At 36.0% G+C, this 23,700-nt stretch overlaps 1 protein-coding gene across 1 annotated transcript in view; it reads right to left on the reverse strand.

Moving 5' to 3' along the window:
• Positions 1–1,546: 1,546 nt before the first annotated feature.
• The window catches only part of LOC135208835 (neuropeptide SIFamide receptor-like), a 283,736-nt gene continuing 261,582 nt past the window's right edge, over positions 1,547–23,700 (reverse strand). Inside the window, exons 4-8 of the mRNA XM_064241399.1 lie at positions 14,259–14,358; positions 13,576–13,744; positions 13,193–13,306; positions 11,695–11,850; positions 1,547–3,892 (exon numbers count right to left, since the gene is read on the reverse strand). Of these exons, the coding sequence (XP_064097469.1) occupies positions 3,338–3,892; positions 11,695–11,850; positions 13,193–13,306; positions 13,576–13,744; positions 14,259–14,358 (1,094 nt within the window). The 3' untranslated portion in view covers positions 1,547–3,337. The remainder of the gene's footprint in view (positions 3,893–11,694; positions 11,851–13,192; positions 13,307–13,575; positions 13,745–14,258; positions 14,359–23,700) is intronic.

Here is a 23,700-nt window from a genome sequence, read left to right on the forward strand (position 1 = left end):
GAAGTTCCCTTTTGGAATATTGGAACAAAGTAACCATCACCATTCTCCCTTTGGTTCGACTTTGTGGTGGTATACATTTTATATATTTGAGAACATTTGTATCTTTCATATAATGCTCATATCCACAAACAAATCTTCCTTTGAATAAACAAGTAAAATAGCATAGTAGACTCCTCGAAAAGGGATACCACTTGATTGTTTCCCCGGAACAAAAAAAAAAAAAAAAAAAAAAAAAAAAAAAAAAACAAAAAAAAAAAAAAAAAAAAAAAAAAAAACTGCCGGCATTGCAGGTAACTCTTTCTGTGTTGGGTAAGAGCAGATGTACTCCTCCTGCTAGCCAGATGATTACTAAAAAAAAAGGGGGGGGGGGGGGGGGGGGAGTGAACAAAAAGCTTAACTTTTAACACATGTATATGAAGATGCAGCCACATATTCGTTATTTGTAATACATGCACATATACACACGTCATACATTCACATATGTATTATATATGTGGGTGTGAGCCTGTGTGTGTGTGTGCGCGCGCCGGCATTTGTGTACACTGCAAGATGTGTCCGATACAATATCTTCAGTGGCCAAAAATTTTTGAAAATTCACATTTTATGCCGTTTATACAAATCCCTTTTCTTGTTGATAACTGTTTCTACTTTTGTAGCATTTTGTTTGTGCTTTGTCGCGTGAGCATCGGAAGAGGTTGCCGAACAGATACTTCAAGTGCAAACTCAAATCATAAACTCCTGCGTCGGAAAACTTCAGTGCATCATCAAGATTCGGCAGCAAGAGAGATACTATGTCGTCGTGATGTCGGAAGCATTTTTGTTCCGGTGATGCTCCTGCCCCGCGGCCCATGAGTCGCAACAGGCCCCCGGGGGCGCTGTTCCCAAGGTCAGCAGGTCCCAAGGGATCGCGGACATTGAGGCGATCGGCAAAAGCGGGGCAAAAATTTCACCTCCTGCGAAAGTTGCCATTTTGCGATTTTGATTTGATTCTCCCCCAATGTTGTGTTTCCACGTGATTAAATATATATATGATAAAAAAGTTAGCGTCGTTCTTTATATTCAGGCAGATACAAGCGCAGGTCACCCTAGGATGAGGCTCCCGGATGGAACGGAAGGGAAGAGGATGCGAATGAACTGCAAAATAACTGTCAGAAACTGTAAATGAGGGTATTTGAATATCCATATTTGGTATTCCAGGTACATTCGTTATTCGAGGATGACGGCGAGTGGCCTAATGTAATGTGGTGTCAAACGAGCTCATATTTGATATTTTTTATTTATTTGTATTTTATTTTATTTTTTTAGTATCCTAAGGCCAAACTGACACCCAGTAGCCAGTATTTATTATCTGTTTCTGTATTTTCATGCAATGAAGTGAAATCATTCGATTATTGGGTACGTTTCTCCATTTAGCGGCGAGATACCCCCAAAAAATGCCGGAAAACGTGCCCGTTCGTCACCGCCTCTAGGGAAGAAGGGGAGGGAGGAATAGGGAGGGAGGGGTGGGGGGGGGGGGGGGGGGGGGGGGGGGGGTGGGGTGGTAGGGGTAGGGTAACCGGGGGTGCCTTCACCTGGACCAAAACAAAAAAGCTGCCGCGGATTGTCATCGCAAACTGCCAAGTCCTGATGTCATTTCCAGAGACACAGAGACTACAGAGGTGTCATACATACACTATGTATATGTTCATACACGGCGTTGTATACATGGACATACATATACATACAGCATATACATAGATGGTGAGAGCAAAGCAACGCCCTACTCGGGCTTCGAAGAAAACAGTTGCTCCGTAAATAGGAGAAGTTTCGTGGCCTGGAGCCATCACACAATGTCTTGGAACGTATAAAGGATAAAGGTGCGTACTAATTTTTTTTTACCTACTGGGTCATATATTATACGATATATATATGTACATGGATCAGTCACAGAGAAAATAGACTTCACAGTTATCATAACATTTTGGTACGATGAATGATTCATCTTTTGACAGGAATTCTTACGTGCTTACGTATATTGGAACACCTTAAGCACTAAAATAGGCGGATTTATTACCAGACGAGATTTCGTGAGATTTCGTACATTTGTGGAACGACTGCATTTCCTCCTGTTTTGGGAAATAAAAACGGAGGTCTTGATACAATAAATCAGTATTCTTTGATACAGCAGAATCTGAGACGCATGACAGCTGGCAAATCTGATGAAGTGCATTTAAAACCTGCATTTCACAATTCATGTCGATTTCTGCTGTCTCGAAGACTTTCGCGCTGAGGAAGGAAGTCAGTCGCTTAGTTTGTGCGTTCGCCGTTGACCCGATCTCCCGCGAGAGCGCAATACTGGGATTCATTTCGGGAATGTGAGATCCATCCAGGAATGGTGTCGTGTCGGCGCTGACAAGGAGAAACAATAGATGTCTCTACTTAACATATATGTCTATGCAACAGATATGTACACATATAGCGGTAATGGCTAGACACTATGTATAAGTGGTTCATGCAGTGAATGGTAGATAGATGCAATATTTCCATAGGTCTTAGAGTTACATTGATAATAATTATTATTGATAATACTCATGAGAAAAAATGTGCTGGAAATGAAACAGAGCCATGCCGGCTCCCCGTACCGGCGTGGTATAGCTACTTTACTGTTGACTAAAAGAGACATAATAACACTGTATATACCATTGAAACACGTACTTTCATTTTAGATATACGGACATGAAGGTCTTTCCTTTTATTCGCATAATGTCTTTCGAAATACTCTCTTTCCATGCGCGTGTTGTCGCTATATTCTTTGACGTACAGTCCTTTCGTTTATACAGGAAGGAGCTCTCTTCGTTCGCCTTATATCAAAGAAGAGCTGAAAACATTCATGCACATTCATGAGTCTACGTTAGAGGTCCACCATTTCAGATTATTCCATCGGTCTCACCTACAGGTTTTTGCATTGATTCAGTCGAAGAGTTTTTCTCGAAGAATTCATTTCAAATACAAAGGATAGATTTAAAGTGGAGCGCTCGTTCGTTTGTGGTACACCTCGGATATTGGTGGGAATTGGAAATGTGAAACGTGGGTTTAGAGAGCATCTCGCCTTATCCCGATCGGAGAGATCGGACCGACCAACTCTCTTCAGGTCTTAAGGGGCTGCCACCCATCTCACCTGGGTGTGAGGGTCTGGGTATAGGAATTCCCCCTTTATTTAGGGAGTTATCGGTTTGACCTAACTTCAGTTTACAGGTACGGACAGGACAGAAGAGAACCAGGGCTACTGGAGTCCCGCATTTCAAGTTGAAGAGGTGAAAGGGGCCGGAAAACACCGGCTGCACACGGGCACTCATGCTCAGTCGACTGCGTCTAGCTTTCCGTTGGTGAACGTGGAGGTGTTCTCATTGTAGCTGTTGCTGTAGTCGTCGACTTCGATGACCTCGATGCCGCCAATGTTTGAAGGGGGCCTTGGGCATCCCTGGAGGGCTGTGCTCTCGTTGGCGACCTTGTCTGCCAAGTGGAGCGCTGGACTCAGGCCGTTGGCCAGGCTGCGTGGCCTGGCGCTGTGGTATCTGGGGCGAGAGGCAGCTCGCCCTTCGAAGGTGTAGATGTTGTTGGTGCTCGTTTTATGTCGGTTCATGGAATCCATCCCCCCCGCTTCCGGTCTGATTGTGGAGCGGTATGACGGGTAATAGGAACGTCGCATTGTGGAGTGGGAGTAGGAGTCGTAGCGCAGAGTTTCACAGCAGGAGCGACTCTTGACGATGGCCAGGAACCCGTTCCTGTATTTCTTGTTGAAGAAGGCGTATAGGATGGGGTTGATGCAGGAGTTAGAGGAGCCCAGCCATTGTGCCACCGGGGTTATGATGGCTAGGGCGGCGCCTTCGGATTCTCCTAGTTCCTCACCCAGCTGTGGACAGAAAAAAAATTGAAGGTCAGTTTTTTTTTTTTTTTTTTTTTTTTTTACAAAATACACAGGCCTTTACAAGACTAAAAGGCCTGTGTGTTAAATTTCTATATCTATCTATTTAATATATATATATATATATATATATAGATATGTTTATATATATATATATATATATATATATATATATATATATATATATATATATATATATATGTATACATACATTGTGTTTACCGATTTTATAGCAAGATTTTTCCGGTAATATGTATACTAAACAATAAAAAAAAAAATTTCCGTTTACTTTCAAACTCCTCCCATATAGTTCTTACAGTCACCCCCCACCATCTTAACCAATGGATCAATTATTCCTCTCACCCATTCACCCGTTCCCTATAGGAACCTTCCCTCACCCAGACATTCCGTGCGAACCCTTGTCAGCCTCTCAATCAGCAGCATCCCACTTTGCAGTCAAATTAATTCCCAGTGTCTTTACATTCTCCAACTTCGTAATTGCTCTCCTTGTGTCCTTCCTGAATAGTTACTTCCACAAAATCACTATATATATACTATATATATATATATATATTATATATATATATATAAATATATATTATATATATATATATAATATTATATATATATATTTATATATATCATATATATATATATATATATATATATATATATATATATTTATTAGGAGTATAATATAATAATATAATATATAATATATTTATATAGAATATATATATATAATATAATATATATATATATATTTATCTATTTATATTTATATATGTGTATATATATGTATATATATATATCATATATATATATATATATATATTTATATATATATATATATATATATATATATATATAGTGTATGTGTGTTTATTTGTTAGTTTGGATATACATACATATGCTTTATACATTCCATTGTAGTGGCGTCAATAACCATTAGCAGTTGCGACGCCAGATATTCTTTAATAAATCAATCAGTCTATATATATATATATATATATATATATATATATATATATATATATATATATATATATATATATAGAAATAATCAGCACATAATCACGAGTGGAATAGAAATAGATATCCCGACTCACGTCAGGATCGAACCCAGGTCATTCAATTGAATGACCTGGGTTCGATCCTGATGTTAGTCAGAAATTTACTTGTATTCATAAGTTCATTTATTATATTATCCACATAGTGACATGGGTTTACACGCATGCGTATATGTGCTTGCATGCATTGCGTATAGAAATGTAACCCGTTCCCCTGTGATCTATATTTGTTTAGTTTTCTAATGTATTCGTTACACAGTGATGCATTGCCATTTTCATCCCCTTCTATGGTCTATATTTCAGCACACATTCAGTCACTTTTATTATCGATAACCTTATTACTAACATTAGTTTTAATTGTCGTTCTCGAAGCGAAGATATTGATCTCCCATTGCTTTCAGTCTTAATATTCTTAAGAAGAAATTGATTATCTTACATTCTTCCATTTTTATAGAACTGAACTGGATTTTTGGACTGTTGGTCAATTACCTTTAATTTTAATCTATTATACTCTAAAATAAGAATGTAAGTTTTTTCGTGACCATAGTATTTTTCTAATATTCTGGTTATTTATGATATACTTGAAAATTAATTAAGCGTTTAAACACCAGGTTTAGCCATAAAATTTTAATCAAATCATTGTAAAACTAGAGGTTAATTACATTGTTCCTATTTGATTACAATTATTTTTGTTTTGGACACTCGCGCGCACACAGGCTGAAAAGAAAGACGATGAAAGAGTTGGAATTTTTTGGATTCATTTATTTTTTTTTTTAGAAGTTTTGAGAAATTTTTTTCCTGCAGCTCCTGACGCGTGAGACCTTCATTTTTCTCTCCCGTCCGTCTTTTCGGATTCCTGTGAAAAATGCCGACATGGAATCTCCTCATGTCCATCGCTTCTCTCTCTTCATTTATCACTGGTTTCTTTTCACGTTGACTTTATTTATCACGTTTTGCTTCAACTTTTGGAGAATCCTACTTTTTCCCATTTTCTCCCCCTTGACTCTTGGAAGCCTCCATCTTTTAATGGAAAATGCCGTCACACTCTGAAGGGTTAAGCTCATAATTCTTTTCATCGCGTTCTGTCATGTTGTCTTCCAGTCTGGGCTAGAAATGGGTACTGACGTTTTCAACCCATCGGTCTTCACATTAAAATAGATAATTATAAGCTTAACAAAGTAATTAATGGTGTGTGGAATTGTTTTCGTCAAGTTCGTTGCGCTATTAGATTACAAAAGCTGTTTCTCCCTCCCACTCTTGGTCTTCTCTAGAAGAAAGCACTTGAGATGGCTGTTTGTCTGTCCGTCCTCAGATCATAAAAACTACTGAGGCTAGAGGGCTGCAAATTGGTATGCTGATCATCCACCCTCCAATCCTCAAACATACTAAATAGCATCCCTCTAGCCTCGGTGGTTTTTATTTTATTTAAGGTTAAAGTCAGCTATGGTCGTGCATCTAGTACCGCCATAGGTGCCAACAAGACAGGCCACCACCGGTCGTGGCTGCGTTTCATACAGCTTTATACGATGTACAGAAAACTTCGGCGCATTTTGTACTTGTTTATATTCATGCAGGTGGGACAAAGTCTCATGCTCCCTTCAGATCTTACGAGAGGCAATATTGGCTGGCTGCTGTTTACTGTCATCTTTTTCAGAATGGGATTCGTTCTTTCCTTCTCGGTGGCTCTTTTTGCTCTTTCGACAGATGTCGAGGAGATCGCTATAGAACACTGCTCTCTCTCTCCTTCAAAAACATTGCTTTTAGGAAAAGGAAGCGTTAACGCCTCCTGTTTAAGAGAGTCGCTGGAATCCTCTTCAACTCAGCCTCTAGAATTTACCACAATAAAGAATAGAAACTTGCTTCTCGTATGACAGTAAATACGAGAAGCAAGTTTCTATTCTTTATTGTGGTAAATTCTAGAGGCTGAGTTGAAGAGGATTCCAGCGACTCTCTTAAAGAGGAGACGTTAACGCTTCCTTTTCCTAAAAGCAATGTTTTGGAGAGAGAGAGAGAGAGAGAGAGAGAGAGAGAGAGAGAGAGAGAGAGAGAGAGAGAGACGAACCTTTATCCTTGTGAAAATGGCGTAGAAAGAGAGAGAGAGAGAGAGAGAGAGAGAGAGAGAGAGAGAGAGAGAGAGAGAGACGAACCTATATCCTTGTGAAGGTGGCGTAAAGAGAGAGAGAGAGAGAGAGAGAGAGAGAGAGAGAGAGAGAGAGAGAGAGAGGAATAGACGAGCCTTTATCCTTGTTAAGATGGCCTTACTTTACAGACCTTACATCTTGTTCGGGTTGCCCAGGTCCCTCAGTGTGAGGCACCTCTAATGTCTACCAGAGAGTTGCTAGTACATCTTCCGGTATATTTTGCATCTTCCAATCTTGGATGGTCTGGGATGCAGTTTAGATATTTGTCGAGCTTATTCTTAAACACATCTACGCTCACTCCTGATATATTCCTCAGATGACCTGGCAATGCATTGAATAGACGCTGCATTATCGATGCTGGTGCGTAGTGGATTAATGTCCGTGTGTTTTCCTTATTTTTCCTGGTATAGTTTTGGGCACTATTAATCTACCTCTGCTTGCTCTTTCTGATATTTTTAGCTCCATGATGTTTTCGGCAATTTCTTCTATCTGTTTCCATGCCTGAATTATCATGTAGCGTTCTCTTCTCCTTTCTAGACTATGTAATTTTAAGGATTGTAGTCTTTCCCAGTAGTCGAGATCCATAACTTCTTCTATTCTAGCTGTAAAGGAGCTTTGTACACTCTCTATTTGTGCAATATCCTTTTGATAGTGTGGGTACCGTATCATATTGCAATGTTCAAGTGGACTACGAACATATGTTTTATAAAGCATAATCATGTGTTCAGCTTTTCTTGTTTTGAAGTGCCGTAACAACATTCCCATTTTTACTTTACATTTTGCCAATAAAATTGCTATTTGATTATTGCATAACATGTTCCTATTCAACATCACACCAAGGTCTTTAACTGCTTCCTTATTTGTGATTGTCTCATTATTAGGTTCCCTATATGCATATAGCTTTCCTTCTCTGTCTCCATAATTTATCGATTCAAATTTATCAGAGTTAAATACCATCCTATTTACCTCTGCCCAATCATATACTTTGTTAAGGTCTCTTTGTAGCGCGTTCCTATCTTCATCACAAGTAATTTCTCTACTTATTCTTGTGTCATCGGCGAAACTACTCACTACCGAGTCCTTAACATTACTGTCTATGTCTGCAATCATAATAACAAACAGTAATGCAGCTAACACCGTACCTTGTGGCACACCGGATATTACCTTAGCTTCATCCAATTTCTCATCGATTGAAATAACTATCTGTTTTCTGTTGTGTAAAAATTCTTTTAACCATCTTCCTACTTTATCCACTATATTATGTTTTCTAATTTTCTTCGCTAATATATTATGATCTACCTTGTCAAAAGCTTTTGCAAAGTCTAGATAAACCACATCTGTTTCATTTCCGGTTTTCATATTTTTGAATATGTGATGTTAGACTCACAGGCCTATAATTACTTGCCTCTAGTCTTGATCCACTTTTGAAAGTAGGGGTAATATATGCTAATTTGTGCTCATCATAAGTCTTGTATGTATCTACACTTTGCCTTAATAATATTGCAAGTGGCTTTGCGATAGAATGAACTACTTTCTTTAACAAAATAACAGGGCCATCATCAGGCCCAGCAGCGGCTCCATTTTTAATTTCATTAATAGCCTGCACAATATCAGCTTCATTGATATCTATGTCTGCCAAATATTCAGTATTTCATCCCTTACTTCTATATCATTATCTTCATTATCAATTCTAGGGGTGAATTCTCTCTTATATCGTTCTGCCAATATGTTGCATATTTCCTTTTTTCATTCGTTAATCTCCCTTCAATTCTTAGAAGGCCTATTTCTATTCTTCTTTTATTCATCTTTTTCGCATATGAGTACAATAGTTTGGGGTTTTGCTTGATATTTACTAGGGTTTTTTCTTCCAAGTCCCATTTTTCATTTTCTTTTGATTGTATAATCTTTTGTTCTGCATTTTCTATCTTACTTTTTAGTTCGATCACTTTCCATGCATTTTTTTCTTTTGCAAGACCTTTTTTCCACTTTCTGATTTTCTGGAACAAGATCCTTCTGTCTTTTGGTATGCATGACTGATGTTTACTTTTCTTCTTCGGTATATATTTATCCACTATTTTCTCTAATATTTTATATAATATCTCCGTATTTACCTTTATATCATCACTTACGAAAATGTCTGACCATTTTATATTTTTACTGTAGAAGTTGTATTTTCCATATCCTTCCCACTTTTTCATTTCTTGCTTATCTCTATTTTCACTGGCTTTGGAATGGACTGTTAATTCTATGAACATTATGGTCTGAAATACTGGCATTATAAACTATTATTTCTTTAACATAATTCACCTAGTCACAAATACTAGGTCTAAAGTATTTTCCTTTCTTGTTGGCAGGTGATTTATTTGTTGAATGTTGTATTCTAGTAGCATATCTAATAGCTTTTCGAATTGGCTCTTATCTTCTGCACTACTATTACGCTCGTTTTTATATGTATAAATATAACCACAATCTCCTATTCGTTCTTTCCAGTCTACGAAAGGAAAGTTAAAGTCTCCGGATAGGAGAATAGTCCAGTTTTTGTGATTTCTACATATATCATCCAATTTTTCTATTATTGTGTCAAACTTTTTAGTGTTAGGGGGTCTATATATTACTATGTTCATTAATTTTTCACAGATTCAAATTCTACCGCTATTAGTTCACATTCTGAGTTACTATATTTCTCATATATTTTTCCTTGTTTTTTGTCTTTCCCATATATCGTGGTTCCCCTTGATTCCTATTTTTTTCTATCTGATCTATAAGTTTGGAACCCTTTTATTTGATCGTCATTCCCAGTCTCTTGGGAATACCAGGTTTCACTTATATTCATTATATCTATTTTCTTTTCAATTTTGGTTAGTTCTTCTAAGTACTCTATTTTTCTGTTTGAGTTACTCATAACTAAACCCTGTGCATTCATCACTATGATGGTTTGCGTGTTATCTCCTTCATTTAATATGGGTAATAATAAGGATTTTCCCACGTCTCTTTCCTGTTCTGGTATGTTGTTCTTTTCTTCATTTCCAGAAATTCTAACATTAAAAAATCCAACTTTTCCATAGTATTTGATCTTCCTTCATCATAATTATTCATTTTGTGTCTGACTCTGCAATTTTCTCCGTATCTGAAATATCCCTAGCATCGTACATACAGTATTTATCTCTTGAGCTGTAGTATCTTGGAGCTGATGCTTGGAAATTCTTTGCTGACATTCCATATCGCGGTGATGGCTTGCTTTTTAATTGATTATTTAATTGATTTTGATTCATGGCTACAAGGTGCATATATTTACATTTTTTGTCGAACTTACATCCTTTTCCTTGTTTTAGGTTTTTGCATATTTTTGGATGTAGATCTCTGAAATCATCCTCATAGCTGTTTAGGTATGCACATTTACCATAGATTTCATAGTTGTGACATAACTTGGGATGTTTGTAGTAACATCTTTCACCGAATCTGCAATTCCCTCTTTTCAAAAGGTTGCAGACTTTGTCTCTCTTTTCTATTGTTTCCTCTTTCCCATCAGTGTGCAGATCTGGGTAGAGCCTCTTCGGGATTTTATTTTGTGTTGTCATGTCGTAATTTATTTCTTCGTATGTATGCTGCTTGATTTCCTCATATGTAGTATCAATGAGTATTTCTGCATCCATACTCTTGTCTTGTTCTTTGTTTTCCTTATTTTTTTCTGTCATTTCAGGTTTGTTTTCTTCTCTTCTGTTTTCCTCTTCTTCTTCCTCTTCCTCTTCATCATCAACTATTTGTACATTAAGTCTTGATTTAATAACATTTTCTATCCATGATAGACATGTTGAGCAAAATATTCTGGTATCCTTACTCATATTTTGCATTACTTCAGCACATTGAGGATGCGTTGGAATGTTGCATGCAGAACATTTTCTGATCAGGTTTTGTGGATTAACTATGCTATACCACATCTTACAAAGTTTGCATGCTTTTGGCATTCTTTTTCCTATTGCATCAATTAGTATATTCACAATATTCACCTTATTCATTTTCTTTGTGGGAATATGTTGATTGATGTAAATTTTCTTTATGAGTCTGTTGACCACTTGAATTTTATTTGGAACTTCTTCAATTATTTTCAAGATGTTTTCTGTTGATTTGTTCCAGTTTGAAGGCTCATATCCTTCTAATATGTCTATGAATGCTTTTGTATCTTTTTGATTAGGGCTGTTGTTGATCTCATAGATGAGAAATGCCAGCTCCTTCCTGCTACCTCATCATATTGCGAATCTGCTAGACACGCAAGATTACGCCATTTCTTTCCGCAGTTTGAACTTACTGCCATCTTGATCTGATTTACAATATTTCACTTAATAAGCTAACTTAGTAGACGCTTTATCCTACTATTTTCACAATCTTATCACCGACAGTTCACGAGCACTTCTAGATATTTTCTATTTGTAGACGCATGTTAAACGTGTGATATCTGTTGATTAATCAGACTGTGCGCGGTAACGTCTCACCAAGCAAAATGGCACTGAGAAAGAGAGAGAGAGAGAGAGAGAGAGAGAGAGAGAGAGAGAGAGAGAGAGAGAGAGAGAGAGATACGAACCTTTATCCTTGTGAAGATGGCGTAAAGCGGGAGCCAAGACAGCATGAAAATGATGACAACCACCACCAGCATCTTGATGACCTTAACCTTGCTCCGCTGTTGCATCTCCAGGATGGCGGCGTCCCGCGTGTCTCCCGGGATGGTCCTGCGAGCCACCTGTGCGAGACACCGAGACAAAAAGCAAGCAGATGAGAGGGGAGTTTGTGACCTCAAGAATGGTCAGGTTACTTGGGCAGACCTTGTTTTATTTTTAAATCTACATTTCTTTTTGTGAGCACTTACAAATTTATTTGCCGTCGAGGTTTTATCATCAAGGTACTTGTTTTTATTTTTCGTGATTTATTTTTAAATATACTTTTTGCGAGCTCGTGCAAATTTATTTACTATGGAGGTTTTATCATCAAGCTACTTGTTTTTATTTTTCGTAATTTATTTTTAAATATACTTTTTTTGAGCACTTACTAATTTATTTGCCGTCGAGGTTTTATCATCATGGGAATTGGTTCTATTTTTCGTGATTTATTTTTAAATTTACTTTTTTGCGAGCTCGTGCAAATTTATTTACTGTGGAGGTTTTATCATCAAGCTACTTGATTTTATTTTTCGTAATTTATTTTTGAATATACTTTTTTTGAGCACTTACTAATTTATTTGCCGTCGAGGTTTTATCATAATGGTAATTGGTTCTATTTTTCGTGATTTATTTTTAAATATACTTTTTGTGAGCTCCTACAAATTTATTTGCCGTCGATGTTTTGTCTTCAAGATACTTGTTTTTCTTTTTCGTGATTTATTTTTAAATTTACTTTTTGCGAGCTCGTGTAAATTTATTTACCGTGGAGGCTTTGCGATCAGTGATGTTATTTGGGAATGTGGAAGAGGAGAAGTACCGAGATACTTTGAAAAAAAACAAAAACTAAGCATTCTCTTTATTCTTTTATCATCAAGATACTTTAGCATTTTTTTAAATATACATTTCGTGAGCGCTTCCAAATGTATTTATTTGGACAAGGAATGTAATCAGTGATGTTATCTGGGAAAGTTGAAGAAAAGAAGTACCAAGCTACTTGGAAAAATTAAGCTGCCTCTATTCTTTTTATCAGGTTACTTGGACAGTTTTTGTTTCATTTTTAAATCTACTATTTTTCTGAGTTCTTACAAATTTCGTTTTGCTTTTGGTCATGGAATGTGGTCAGAGATGTTATTTGCTAAAGTAGAAGGGGAGAATTACCAAGATTCTTGAAAAAATTATGCTGTCATTTCTTGTTACAATATAAAACAAGGCTACTCATATTAAAAGACGTAATTGAAGACTTGAAAATAATCTGACTGTGAATAAAAAGACTGGATTAATACACTACTGAAACATGCAGCAAAAGTTTGGCAACTCTTGAAGTACTAAGAAGTAACGATTGTAACTGAGAAACAATGGAGATTGAGCAACGGAACGAGTGTGCAGTGAATAACCATCTGAAAAAATGTCAAGAATGTCACTCACCTTGAGCCATATCATTAAGTAGCAGCAGGAGATGAGGACTAGAGGAACCAGGTAGCAGAGGAGCAGGTGGGCTATCAGGAAGTAAAGCCTCTCTGCCGATCTGTTGGGCCACATCTGTGTTTTTTTTGTTTTTTTTTTTTGGACAATAGAAAACCATGGTTAGAGACATTGACAGATTTAGACTTCGCGAATTATGAAATAACATCATCAGAAGTGCATTAATGCTTTTTATGTCAGGTTTTCTTACCTAGGATTTACGTAATTTTTTTTTTATAAATTTGCAAAATTGAGTTGCACAGCGTTACCCCGCCCTCCCCAACCATAAAAAAAATAACTTCCCGTTCATCTTCGGGGCTTTCAACAAATAGTGATAAACCACTGACCTCTACACAAATAATGACCTCCGGGACTTCAGAATCGAATACTTTCGTCTCGAAGTAGATCATGTAAGGTATGGCAGAAGTGATGGCCATGATCCAGATGATGATGATGATAGCCCTGGCTCGTGGGGTCGTAATCTGCATCTTCAAAGGGAACCAGATGGCCAGGAGTCTGCAAGTGAGTGGCAGCGGGGTAGATATTGAAAACTCACAAGCTAAAAGATGGGCGAACAGTATTAATTTCATGGGAAAGATTGCTGATAACTCTTTTTTATATATTTTTGAGATGGGTTCAGAGAGAGAGAGAGAGAGAGAGAGAGAGAGAGAGAGAGAGAGAGAGAGAGAGAGAGAGAGAATCAAGTATTAAAAAAAAGAAGTCCAAAAGCGCAGTGTACTTTATATATAGGATTTAGGATGTAATTTCGATTTTTTATATTTTTGAGATGGCTCAGAGAGAGAGAGAGAGAGAGAGAGAGAGAGAGAGAGAGAGAGAGAGAATCAAGTATTAAAAAAAGAAGTCCAAAAACGCAGTGCACTTTATTTATAGGATTTAGGATGTAATTTCGATTTTTTATGTTTTTGAGATGGCTCAGAGAGAGAGAGAGAGAGAGAGAGAGAGAGAGAGAGAGAGAGAGAGAGAGAGAGAGAGAGAGAGAGAGATTCAATCCCTGTTCTGTAATACTTACCTGTCTAATGAGACAGCTACAAGAGAATTGACGGATGCAGACACCGAAACTCCTTGCACGTAAGCTACCGACTTGCACATGACCCATCCCAGCATCCATGCTGAAAAGAAAAACAACCTTTCTTTAAAATCTATGTTTATAATGGGAAGTTCTTTTAATGCCACATTGATAGATATATTGGTATTCTTTCGATGTGTGAGTGATTTACGTCTTATGGTATCTTGTCAAAGAAAGTTATTTGCTGGGCTTTGTTGGTTGAGAATCTCGGTAACTTTATGGTATATGTTTTATTTTCGATAAAGCATCAAGAATGAGTATTAAACTTCAAGAATGAGTATGAACATGCTTGCCATAGATCACAATATAGTAATTTTTGCATTCCAAAGATTTGTTGGGTTATTAGGTTAACCAAGAACTTTTAATTTTATTTTCTAATTTTTGATTTTTTTTGGCGCCTACATGTATCCTGCATAGTCTGGCCTATTCTTGTACCCACAGTATGGCATCGATACAGATAACACGCGACACAAATTCCGTTATATTTCCTTGCCTTCTTTTTATTTGATGCATCATATCCGTGAGTTGCTTCTTGTATCTAGCGTTGTGTTGTTGGACGCTTAAGGAATACGTTATAGTGGATTTGCGGGATCTGCGAATTTATGCCTATTTGCAATGTTTTCCGATGTTCCATTGCAACCATTTACTTATTTTAGAAATTCTCTAGTTTTTTCCACCGGGACAGGCGCGCTTTTTTGTGTTGGTAATGATACGTTAAACTACAAAAAAAAAAAAAAAAAAAAAAAAAAAAGCGCGTTACCGAAAGCAACGCGTTTGAAGACGGTACGAAAGCAGTTATGGTACTGAGGCCTCTTATTAAGCCTGATATCGGAGGCATTCCGGAATGCGATCAAACGGGCCTTACTGGAATCCGCCCGGAAGGGCACACGACATCCTTAGAGTGTAATGACGCTGCGCGACACTTTTCTCGACCTCCTAATGGCATTAGGGGGGCAACTTCCTTCAGGAACATCACGTCTGCAGGAACTTTGAAGCTCCGATTTTAATGAGGTCGAACGATCGTGACGTCGCGTGATTGCTCAGCTAGCTGTTTTGGTGTTTGGCCCAGGTTGAATGCCAGTGGTAAGACGGCCTCCAATTCGATAGTTGGTTCACTTCGAACCCCTCCAGTATTTGCGGCGATCATAAGTAAACGAAAGTTGGCTTTAGGTCTTGTCAGTTTCTTAGAGGCAGCCTGGAAGAGGACGCAAAATAAACTCTGTACGTGAGAGAGGTTCACTCTCTACGTGGTTCGGGAGTCACGTAAAGCCGTTGGTCCCATTACTTAATAGCCACCGGTTTCATGCAACGTAAAAACACCTTACAAACAAACAAAAACTAATTGGTCATAATTGAAGTTGAATGACCGGTAGTCTTCTTCCGTATACCGCGGAGATGGTATTCATGCTACGATTTTACCATATATTCTTACATTTATGACATTATTGGTATTCGAGCCCTTTGGTGCAAATGCATAAAGCGGCTGGAGTTTTGGGGTTCTTCGCTCAGGAGTTTCATCCACTATTCAGCAGTGAAAGCATGAATTTGGCTGAGATGGTGGCCTGATCGTATTCCAAAGGGCACCCTCGTTACGGGAATAGCGTATATATATATATATATATATATATATATATATATATATATATATATATATCTATTTATATCTATATATATCTATATATATAGATATATATATATATATATATATATATATATATATATATCTATATATATATATATATATCTATATATGTATATATATATATATATATATATATATATATATATATATATATATATATATATATATTATATATACATACTTACACATAGTACACACACACACACACACACACACATATATATATATATATATATAAATATATATAATATTATATATTATATATATATATATATATATATATATATATATATATATATATATATATATATATATATATCTACACATATATATGATATGTATATATATACATATATATATATATATATATATATATATATATATATATATATATATATATATATATTATATTATTATTTATGGTAGAGTAATTAGCAAGACGTGCATTTGCAGCCCTATAATTCTTATTGAAATACCTACACGGAAATTTATTGTTCCCCAGACTAGACGTAAATCGGCCATCCCTCCCAATTTTCTCCGACTGCCACTTAGAACTTTGCCCATAAAGCTGAAGGAATTGACTGTTTTCGGAATCGAGGAAATCACTGAGAGCCTTAAATAAGATGAGGTTGCAAATTCTGTATTTGATTATACTTCATTTTGCTTGGCGTATTACAAGTATCACTCATTTTATATATTTGGATTTATCATGTTTGCATTCAGTCAAGTATGGAGGATGATGTGCATGTACACTCGAAGTCTGCGGGATTGCGCGGATGGATTGCCTGTGAGAATCTTGGACGTTTTACCACGTGACAGTAAAATGCATGGGCAATCACGACTCCTAAACTTTCTATTGCTGTGCTTGAGTGTGGATTGAATGAGACTGGGGATCCCTGGAGAAGCATTTCGTGTGTCATAAACCTAATTTCCTTCGAGAGAGAGAGAGAGAGAGGAGAGAGATGAGAGCCGAAGAGGGAATGAGAGAGAGACGAGAGAGAGAGAGAGAGAGAGAGAGAGATGTAACCCAATTCATGTTTTTGAATAACTAGTCGAGATTTAGTGTATTCAGTGGACCATTGGTCCGTTCGTGGTCTTTTTCAGGATGGCGTCAGAAATAAATGGCGAGACGTCACAAAAATATTTCCAGGTAAACAGAAACATTATGTGGAAAATAATTACAAACATCGAGAAGAATTATCTTCCTACATACACCCCTCGAGGTATTAAGAAAACTTTACCAAGATAATCCTTAATAAGATTTGCTATTAGAAAAGGACCTATTTCAAAATAAACATATTAAAACCATTATAAAATAAAGCAGCATCATTGCATTGGAATTTGGGTCTCTTATCCGGCATTTAAATGCTTTCATTACGTACAACTGCACCGATATATTTCGTAGATCGTTCACCGGAACCAGCCATTGATACCAAAGGGTGTTCCACGTAGGTATTTTCCACTCGAAAAAGTAACGATATTTGTCACCGTTTAGCTGAGAGGAGGCCTCTCGTGCCAGTAAATTGAGAGGTGTATTGGGCCCCTGGGAAGGAACCAATTAACAGAACCCCCCGGCTGAGCAATCCAAACACTCTCATACATCCATTTTGTTCAGGTCTCGCGGGGAACTTGGATTGGTTTGGCTTTTCCGATAGCTTGCCGAGTCTCGCCCGTGTGTATGTGTGTGTGCTTATATATATATATATATATATATATATATATATATATATATATATATATATATATATATATATATTAAATATGTTTGTGCGTGTATGTATAGATTTAAAATTATTTTTAGTAATTTCCTTTTTTTGTTTGTTTTGTGCGAAAGAAAATTACTATTCATGTTATGTAGTTTTTTTTAACAAAGTATTATTAGGAATGTTATGTAAAAAATAACATGAAATTCACCCCGTCTGTCATCGGTTTAGTTTTTGCTTTTGCTCAAAATGCCATAATATATATATATATATATATATATATATATATTATATATATATATATATATATATATATATATATATATATATATATATATATATATAATTCGAATAAACTCAGCAAACGTAATCCCAAGACAAATTCCGTCCCTTCAAAAACAAGAACCAGGTTTGACTTTTATTTCTTTTTTTCGTGCACCCGATTTTATAAAATGCTCACGTTTGAGCAGCGGAAAATGCCGAAAGATAAGTGGTAAAATGGTGGACGTGGCCCCAGTCGGAATGACCCTCATACCGATTCAGGTCTTGGCACGTGAAAACTGTCGAGGGAAGGAAACGAAAGCTCTTGCTCTTCTTGGGCGGGGAAGAGTTGCTGGTTTCTGTGTTTTACTTTTCTTTGTGATTATTCAGTGCGCATTTATTTTGATAAGTAGTTCTTCTTATACACCTGCCATCATGATTGTCGTTCTTGTTGGGTAAATGACCTTAGTGATGTTTTGAAACTTTTTTTTCTTCTTCTTTTCCTTTTTTTAATTATCTGAAAAGTTGAATCACATACGCGTTAGTTTTGCTATTTTGATGGCACAAAAAGTTTTCTTTTGGCAAATATATAACCTAAATCAAAGATTATCGCGTGTTCGCCCGTTATATTACAAAAATATAGCATTTACGAAGTAATGAAGAAATTTTTGGTGCATAGCGTTCTAATGTTCGAAAGTGAAACATTTAATTGTCTGCTCAACTAACACTCATGCATAAGGGTATTATTAATTTTCTGCATTTTGTGTAGGCAGTAAACATGATCATTGTTCGGAGTATATTTTGAATGAGATTAATATTATTAACATGTAGCTATTATCCCATTAATCTTCACAACTGTAGGTAATTAGATATCCCATTTTATAACCGCTAGAATACTTTTGACTTTTTTCCAGCGCGATTCACAGAATCTGCACCGTCTAATAAACTCTACGGATAGTGCAACCCACGTTTAACTACAATGCTAGACCTGCTGCTGTCGATCATTGACGTTCCTCGACGTTCTCGATAAGCCAAACTGTTATTTTTAGTTATATGGCAGAAGATGCAAATATCCTCTCTCTCTCTCTCTCTCTCTCTCTCTCTCTCTCGTTCTCTCTTATCCTCTCGTCTCTCTCTTCTCGTCTCCTCTCATATATATGTATAAAGATTATTATATACTATATATACGTAATATAATACACACACACACACACATATATATATATATATACGATATATATATATATATATATATATATATATATATATATATATATATATATATGTGTGTGTGTGTGTGTGTGTGTGTGTGTGTGTGTGTGTGTGTGTGTGGCGCACTGCGTTTTGTTATTCAGAGTGCAACTTTTACTAGAGCCTCTTCCTCTTTATTTTGGGGATGGAGTTTGTAAACACAACTCTCCTCAAGTTGACCTAGGTAAAAAAAAAAAAAAGTTTTAACGTAAAACTTTTAGACTTTCACCCGAACAGGGTAACCTTACGGCTTCTGGAAAAGTATTCAGAGCACCGTTGGATAGGAGAGTGACTTTGTTGTCTAGTCTGAAGGTAAAAATGCTCCATTCCTATGCAAATGAAAGGCAAGTCTGTCAGTGTTTTCCCTTTCCTTTAGTCTGGGAGTTCAATAGCATTTCTTAGGAATTATTTATGCCAGGTAATTTTCAAGCTTCGTTTGCGGCATTTTTTGTGGTTTTATCTTTTAGTTGAAATTAAATGAATGCAATTGAATGGTAGCTTAGATTATGGGTATTTAAGGTGATACATTTGTTGTCTATTAGTCCAAGTTTGGTTACAAAAGGTGGACTAGCACCAAACTATATGTATATGTATATGCATAAATTAAACACACACACACTATATATATATATATATAGTATATATATATATATATATATATATGATATATATTATATATATATGTGTGTGTGCGTGTGTGTTACCGCGCGCGCGCGCGTGCGTCCGTGCGCGCGTGTGTGTGTGTGTGTAAAGGTACATGTATATAAGGTATTGTGGTTGCAACATTATTTAAAAATATTTCTCCATATTCCTGTTATGTCAAGATACGGAAAGAATAACATTAATTACATGTAATATCAATAAGATTATGTTCTCCGGAAGTCTTTGTTCGGAAACAAAGACCAACAAGTTAATAAATTACAGTTTATCTCCATGTCCGTACTGGGGTATAGCCCCAGTCTATCTCTTAAAAGCAAATAATTGTTCGCTGAAACAAACGGAGAGATACGGCTCGCATTCACACGGGTAACACGCAGTGAAGTCTCAGAATAAAGAAAGCAAATCCTTTGTTCTTATATTTTGCGTTAATGCATATGCGCTCGTGCGTGTGAGCGTCATTGAAACACAAGAATGTACGGGGACAGTTTTATTCTACGGATGCACCTCTTAAGGAGGGAACTGCTTGGTTTTGAAAATATATTTACATACATACACACACATACACATGCACACACACATAGATATATATATATATATATATATATATATATATATATATATAGATATATGTATACATATATGTATATATGTAGGAAGCCCACTGAAATTTGGAAAAAATTGAAATTTTTATATAAGCTTAAATAAAAACTTTCAATTTTTTCCAAATTTTAGTGGGCCTCCCTACAACATTTATTAGAACACGCATACAGTATTAAACTTTGCTATATGTATTATATATATATATTATATATATATATATATATATATATATATTATAATATATATATATACATACATATATTTACATATATATACATATATATATATATATATATATATATATATATATATATACATACATATATTTACATATATATATATATATATTATATATATATATATATATTATATATATATAATATATATATATATAATATATAAATATTCATATACATTACATATAATATCCATATATAATATATATATTTATTTTAGAGGAAGAGAAAGAGGAGAGAGAGAGTTTGAGGCGAGAGAGAGAGAGAGAGAGAGAGAGAGAGAGAGAGAGAGAGAGAGAGAGAGACTTTTTGTATGCATTTTTGCATGATTCTAATGATGATCACAACTGTAGTTTTCGTAGATCATTTTTGCATTATATGAAAAGCATAACGCGTCTTTATTATCCGTGATAAATGTTGCTATCATTTCTATAAATTTAAGTTGGGGTTGAGTGACTTTATACTGACTGCTCTGGTCTCTACGAAGAATTCTTCTGTGTTTGTCTTTGTGTCTCTCCGTTTGTATTTGATTTTTTTTTCATAGAAACTCGGTTATTTGAATGACCCTCAGGCTAATTTGTGTTTGGCTTTGTGTCTTTCCGTTTGTATTCGTTTTTTTTTTCATAGAAACTCTGTTATTTTAATGACCTGTTATTTTGATAACCCTCAGGTTAATTTGCAGCTACAAGTTGAAGGCGGTTTTGGATCAGAATCCGAACCCCCAAAAGTTATTGAAAGGGAACCAGTTATTTCTGCTCGAATTTTCTTCCCAAGTTCCGTTGCTCCAGGAATCTAATAGTTTATGCTTGAAAAATATGTCGTCGTTCGTTTATGTTTCAAACTGAATTTTCCAAGGACTAGCCATTTTGTACTTAAGCAGAACAGGCTGGAGTTTCGTGAACTTTCCGCTTTGTTTTTATGAGTATTCTCTTAGGAATAACGGAAGATGGGGTGAGTGAGATGCATAAGTACGAAAATATCGGTACAAATGTGTGTGTGTATTATGTCATAATAGGAGCCGTTGCTGAATGGTGCTGTGCTTAACTCGTGCTTTGTAGGTCTGGCGATAGCACGGTCGTTGCTCATCATACTATCCTCAAATTAGGTACCAGCGTATGCTGGGATTAAGGAAGAAGTAATCATTCGGTACTAGCGTATGCTGAGATTAAGAAATAGTACTAATTAGGTACCAGCGTATGCTGTGATTAAGAAAAAGTAGGGTAATAGGATACAACCATGTGGATGCATGGGACTCAAAGAAAAAAAAAGTAAGATTATTAGGTACCTGCGAAATAAGCCTGCTGGGATTAAGAAAAAGTAGTAATTAGGTACCAGCGTATGCTGGGATTAAGAAAAAGTAGTAATTAGGTACCAGCGTATGCTGGGATTAAGAAAAAGTAATTATTAGGTACCAGCGTATGCTGTGGATTAAGAAAAATTAGTTAATTAGGTTACCAGCGTATGCATGGGATTTAAGAAAAGTAGTATTAGGTACCAGCGTATGCTGGGATTAAGAAAAAGTAGTTATTAGGTACCAGCGTATGCTGGGATTAAGAAAAAGTAGTAATTAGGTACCAGCGTATGCTGTGATTAATAAAAAGTAGTTATTAGGTACCAGCGTATACAGGGATTAAGAAAAAGTAGTAATTAGGTACCAGCGTAACCCGTGATTAATAAAAAAAGTAGTTATTAGGTACCAGCTTATGCTGTGATTAAAAAAAAGTAGTAATTAGGTACCAGCGTATGCTGGGATTAAGAAAAAGTAGTTATTAGGTACCAGCTTATGCTGTGATTAAGAAAAAGTAATTATTAGGTACCAGCGTATGCTGGGATTAAGAAAAAGTAATTATTAGGTACCAGCGTATGCTGGGATTAAGAAAAAGTAGTAATTAGGTACCAGTGTATGCTGTGATTAATGAAAAGTAATTATTAGGTACCAGCGTATGCTGGGATTAAGAAAAAGTAATTATTAGGTACCAGCTTATGCTGTGATTAATAAAAAGTAATTATTAGGTACCAGCGTATGCTGGGATTAAGAAAAAGTAATTATTACGTACCAGCTTATGCTGGGATTAAGAAAAAGTAATTATTAGGTACCAGCGTATGGTTTGATTAATAAAAAGTAGTAATTAGGTACCAGCGTAAGCAGGGATTAAGAAAAAGGTAGTTATTAGGTAACCAGCGCGTATTGCAGGGATTAAGTAAAGTAGTAATTAGGTACCAGTATATGCTGTGATAATAAAAAGTAGTTATTAGGTAAGCCAGCGTATGTAGTTATTAGGTAACCCAAGGTATGCAGGGATTAAGAAAAAATAGTAATTAGGTACCAGTGTATGCTGTGATTAATAAAAAGTAATTATTAGGTACCAGCGTATGCTGGGATTAAGAAAAAGTAATTATTAGGTACCAGCTTATGCTGTGATTAATAAAAAGTAATTATTAGGTACCAGCGTATGCTGGGATTAAGAAAAAGTAATCATTACTTACCAGCTTATGCTGGGATTAAGAAAAAAGTAATTATTAGGTACCAGCGTATGGTTTGATTAATAAAAAGTAGTATTAGGTATTCCAGCGTACGCAGGGATTAAGAAAAGTAGTTTATTAGTACCGAGCGTCCCTTAGCAATACAGGGATTAGAAAAGTAATAATTCGGTACCAGTGTATGCTTGGTTGAATTCATAAAAAGTAGTTATTATGTACCAAAAAAGCCCTTATGCTGGGATTAAGAACCAGTAGTATCCGTACAAAGGACCGTATGCGGTGATTAATATAGTAGTTAATTAGGTACCAGCGTATGGCTGGGAATTATAAAAAAAGTAGTAATAGGTACCAGGGCGTATGCTGGATTAAGAAAAAAGTAGTTATTAGGTACCAGGTAGCTGTGATTAGAAAAAGTAATTATTAGGTACCAGCATATGGGCTGGGATTAAAGAAAAAGAATCTAAGGTTAAACCAGCGTTATGGCTGGGATTAAGAAAAAGTAGTAATAGGTACCAAGCGTATGCTGTGATTAATAAAAAAGTAATTATTAG

This window comes from Macrobrachium nipponense, chromosome 35, assembly GCF_015104395.2.
Source record: "Macrobrachium nipponense isolate FS-2020 chromosome 35, ASM1510439v2, whole genome shotgun sequence".
NCBI lineage: Eukaryota > Metazoa > Arthropoda > Malacostraca > Decapoda > Palaemonidae > Macrobrachium > Macrobrachium nipponense.